The 4,773-nt window shown below is 37.0% G+C and overlaps 1 protein-coding gene across 1 annotated transcript; it reads left to right on the forward strand.

Annotated features, from left to right (window-relative positions):
- Positions 1 to 1,834: 1,834 nt before the first annotated feature.
- LOC150101038 (uncharacterized) lies at positions 1,835 to 3,173 on the forward strand. The gene is made up of 2 exons (XM_090402153.1): positions 1,835 to 2,272; positions 3,114 to 3,173. Exons 1-2 carry the CDS (start codon positions 1,835 to 1,837, stop codon positions 3,171 to 3,173), a joined length of 498 nt encoding a protein of 165 aa, XP_090258279.1.
- The last annotated feature ends 1,600 nt before the right edge of the window (positions 3,174 to 4,773 follow it).

Consider the following 4,773-nt stretch of genomic DNA (forward strand, 5'->3'; position numbering starts at 1 on the left):
ACATCTAAATTTATAAAAGATCGGATTTCTCTTTTTGGGCTGAATTACCCTTCTAGCCTTTCAACTTCTTCAGCTTCTAGGTGTCTTTTTCTGCTCAGCATACTACTCACATGAACCACTTCCCTATATCAATCCCAAAACTCATTCAAACTGGAAGTAGTGCTCAGATAGTTTGTGTAGTGTACCAAAAAAATTCTCCTAAGAATACTTGATGCTATTCAGAAGAGGATTATGCTTCTTCTATAGGTATGGTCATAGACAATGTTTTCTGCTGAGTCGATTTCCACCATTTCTCAACTTTCTTCAAAGATTGCAAGAACATAAGCAACTGCTCTCAACATTCATTGATTGACTGTCCAACTTTAAACCTACTGAATCAACTTTTCTTATTCCACTTTCATTCCATCAAATTGTAACTCTGAAATATCCCCCCCCATCTATGATTATAAATCATAAAACTAATTCAAGGTTTCTTTCCCTTGCATGACTTGAAATAAAGGTTTTACTATATAAGATTTTTATTTATTTATTTATTTATTATAAAATCTTTTGGCATGCAATTTATTCTTTGTCATTATTATAATTTAAGTTATTGTATTTAGGTATAGGTATGTATTCAAACATGTCTGTCGTCAGTGTGATGGTTTTATTATTATTATTTGACACCTCCAGGGAGTCCAAAGACTCATCAGGGAGAGTGTGCCAACAGCAGCGAACGATTGCCCCCCCCCCTTCCAACTACTAACCGCGCTCAAACTTGTTTTAAATACATATAAAGTACAACTGATAATGAAGAAAAAACTTCGCAAGGACATTGTTTTGATTCCACAGCAGAGCACACATATTATTTAATTATTGTTCATCTACGGTACTAATTTTTACCAACCCTTCAAAAATGGATTATTACCGTATTTACTCGAATATAACTCGCCTTCGTGTATATCTCGCATTTTACTTTACGCTGAATTTACTTAACGAAAAAAGAAATTAAAACGTTTCGCATATACCTCGCACACGAAAAAAGTTTCAAACTTTATGAAATAGATAGTGAATGTTGTTATGGCAGTTTCAGAAATTTTGGAATTCAGTGCAAGACCGAATTCTATCGGCCTACCCTTGCTGTCCGTTTCGCGCTCCGTTTTCACTTCTCATTAGTCATTCGTTTATTACGTATCTGTAGTCTTGTAAATTACTGGTAATTTTTGCTTGAAATATGGAGAAACGTTCAAGTTACAGTACTGGTTTTAAACTGAAAGTTATGATAAATTCAAAGATCATGTGATTCCTAACTGATAAAATGACAAGCAATCATGAAAAAATTAATTACAGAAGCGTTGTCGCTAAAATTTCAAATATATCGCGTGATGAAGGTGAGCGGCCGATCGTGTAAATAACGTCGATAATTAAAATCTAAATGCATCCATTTTATAAATAATGTGAGCAATTATAAATTAGAATGAATACTGTGGATTTAATTATAAACGTTAATTTAGTTTTTTCCTGAAAAACTTTGTTTCCGAAAACTCCCGCATATATCTCGCACCACGATTTTTTAACTTTAATTTTTGGGAAAAAAGTGCGAGTTATATTCGAGTAAATACGGTATTATTTTTTAAAAAAGTATAATCCGTGTGTTTAACGCTATAAAACTGATCTTGAAACAACACTTTTTTTAAATATTCCATGCACTATTTTTTAAACTCCATCAAAAGTGGGGTACGCAGCTTATTCGTGATGTTCAATAGACCTTCATTCGCATACCTACGAACTTGATAGGAAAAGGAGAGCCCGTTGTGGTTAGTCTGTAAGGTTCTGCATGCCTGATCTAGTGACTATGACTACAAAAGGGTTGCGTTTAAGATCCTTTAGTGTTACTGAAAAACTGCTAATAATTAAAGATGCTGAGCAAATTGGCAATCGCGCTGCTGGTAGGAAGCACAAAGTCCCCGAAAGCTGCATACGAGACTGGAGGAAGAAAAAGGAATTGCTCTTGAAAAGCAGTGGTAGCCGAAGAGCTTTTCGTGGACAGAAATGTAAATTTCCCGAAATTGAAGATACGCTTTTTGAGTATGTGATTAAGAAACAGCAGTTCGAGTGTGCAGTTTCAACCGAAACGTGCCAGTTAAAGGCATTATCATTAGCAAAAGAACACGGAATTAAGGATTTTAAGGCAAGCCGTGGTTGGATGCGAAGATTTTTTGCAAGAAATGATCTGTGTACCACGAAAAAAATTAATGTCTCCAAACAACTTTCAGATGCAAATAGAGTAGCAGTAAGTAGAATGACATTTCTTATCCTTACTGGTAACCACCTACATTTAGCGCTGCCACTCTCGATTAACACTTAGCATATTGACTTGATTGCAGCCACGCCTCTTTATTACGTTTTGACTTATTGACCAATAATAACAAAATACCGCAGGGCTACAGTTACAACTCTTTCTCCTCTTTATATGTATGAAAACTGTTGAAACATTAATTATGTGATGAATAATATGAATTAATACACTGAAGTTTTACATGAAATTCTTGAAATAATTTAAAGCGACTTCTATGAGTCTTGACTTGAGGAGACGTTTGTATAATAATAAAAGTATAGAGCGCAAGAACATTTAGCACTTAGCTTTGCGCAACTGGCTAGGCGCTGTGTATGAAATTTGTTCGCGTGCAATATCGAGTATTTAACCCCTTTTTTTTATAAACGGTGTAGGGTATAATTGAGAACTGCAACTTTTTATTATTATTATTATGTGATACCTCCAGGGAGTCCAAAGACTCATCGAGGGAGAGTGGGCCAACAGCATCGAATGATAGAATTTCTTCCAACTACTAACCGCGCTCAAACTTGCTTAACTTTTTGCGAGCCATTAGTAGCAGAGGCGCTACCAATCGACCAACCTTTGCGTTTTTATTTGAGTGGCATGGCAAAACAGTCTAAGTTTTACGTATTCCTAAAAAAAAAAAAAAAAAACACGTTAAGGTTAATTCGATAGCGTAAGTGTGGAATCATCGAGTCCGCCAGCAATCAAGATGCTTAATGTTATAAATGCAGTGAAACCACATCCCCTCCCCCCATGTTCTGTTTTAATGTTACGCCCCCTTTTCCTCTTTCAGTTAAGAGGCATGCTAATCCTTACAGACTTTAAAGAAATAAGGAAAGCTTTACGAAGTTAAAAAAAAAAAAAAACCTAGTTCTAACAGCTTTATTAACCACAAACCCCCTACTCGTACTCAGCTTTAAAGGGAATTGGGCCAATCATTACTCTCCTGTTATAAGAAAAAATCCTCTGCATCAAATTCCATAAAACTTCTTTAGTAAATTACATGTTCTACCAAATTTGCAAAATCCATGTACTTGGATTTTGCAAAGGCTTTTGATAGACTGCCACATGACAAGCCTTAATAAATTGCAACAGATGGGATTGGATAACAGACTTCTGTGTTGGATCAGTGACTGGCTGTCGGATAGGTATCAGAAAATTGTATATGGGGGTACAGTATCTGGAAAGAAAGGTCACTAGTGGTGTGCCACAGGGGTCAGTTTTGGGGCCATTGTTGTTCAATTTGTATGTTAATGATATTGGGTTGGGTTTAGCTAGTAATATCCAGCTGTTTGCAGATGATGCAAAACTGGGAAGAGCAATGCATAGTCAGGCTGATGTTAATGCCTTACAAGAGGACTTGAATAGATTGCATGAATAGGCAGATAAGTGGAACTGTCAGTTCAGTGTTGCCAAGTGTAAGGTTTTGAGATTTGGTAAGCAACGATGGGATGCAAAATATAGGTTTGATAGGGAAACTTTAACAAAAGTAGAGGAGATGAGAGATCTAGGAGTGATGGTGGACAAGGACCTAAAATTCAGGGGCCACATTGCACAAGTTGTTGAGACATCATATTGAATAATGGCAATGATGCAGAGAACTCTGACATGCAGAAATAGAGAGGTTATGATTCCATTGTATAAGGCCTTGATCAGGCCTCATATGTATTATTGTGCACAGATTTGGTCGCCAGGTTTTCATGGTGACGAGGATATGTTAGAAAGGTAGTCCGTGGTCTTTGGAATGTGGAGTACGAGGACAGATTGGGAGAATGTAAGTTGCAGAGCTTCGTGAATAGGAGGAAAAGGGGGGGGGGTATGATTCAGACATATAAACTAGTCGGGGGTTGTTATCAGGTAGACATGGAAGAGATTTTTCATAGAATTGGAGAAGGGAGTAGAACAAGAGGCCATTGCTGGAAACTGTATAAGGAGGGTGTGAGCATAGGAGTGAGAAGCAGGTACTTTGCATGGAGGGTGGTTGGTGAGTGGAATGCATTGCCTGAGTGTGTTGTAGATGTGGACACATTGAATCAGTTTAAGACGTGATTGGATGAGCATTGTATGCAATAGTGAGTACTTCCCACGATGAATCTATGACTTCATGGAGGTCAGGTGTTGATAATAATAATAATATTCCTTTCTTCTGCCTATTAATAGTGGTTTGTCACCTACAAAATCCCCAGTTTATTGACAGAGTACGTTCTCCAACCTTTGTCATCTTCCTCAATATCCTCTCTACCATTTCCTCATCCTCAAGAAACCCAGACAAACCAATCTGAGCACACTAGCCCAGATTAAAGTCTTGTAAGTGGTAATAATGATTTCCTCATCCCTACTTGTCTGCATTTTTTTTCTGACATATGATTCTTTATGCTGTTTTGCCAATTTCTGCAATATTATTATTATCATCATCAACAGACTCATTGTGGAAGGTCCAATTCTCACATGCA

This window comes from Typopeltis vanoorti, chromosome 12, assembly GCF_054136105.1.
Source record: "Typopeltis vanoorti isolate ZY-2024b chromosome 12, IOZ_Tvanoo_1.0, whole genome shotgun sequence".
NCBI classification, from domain to species: domain Eukaryota; kingdom Metazoa; phylum Arthropoda; class Arachnida; order Uropygi; family Thelyphonidae; genus Typopeltis; species Typopeltis vanoorti.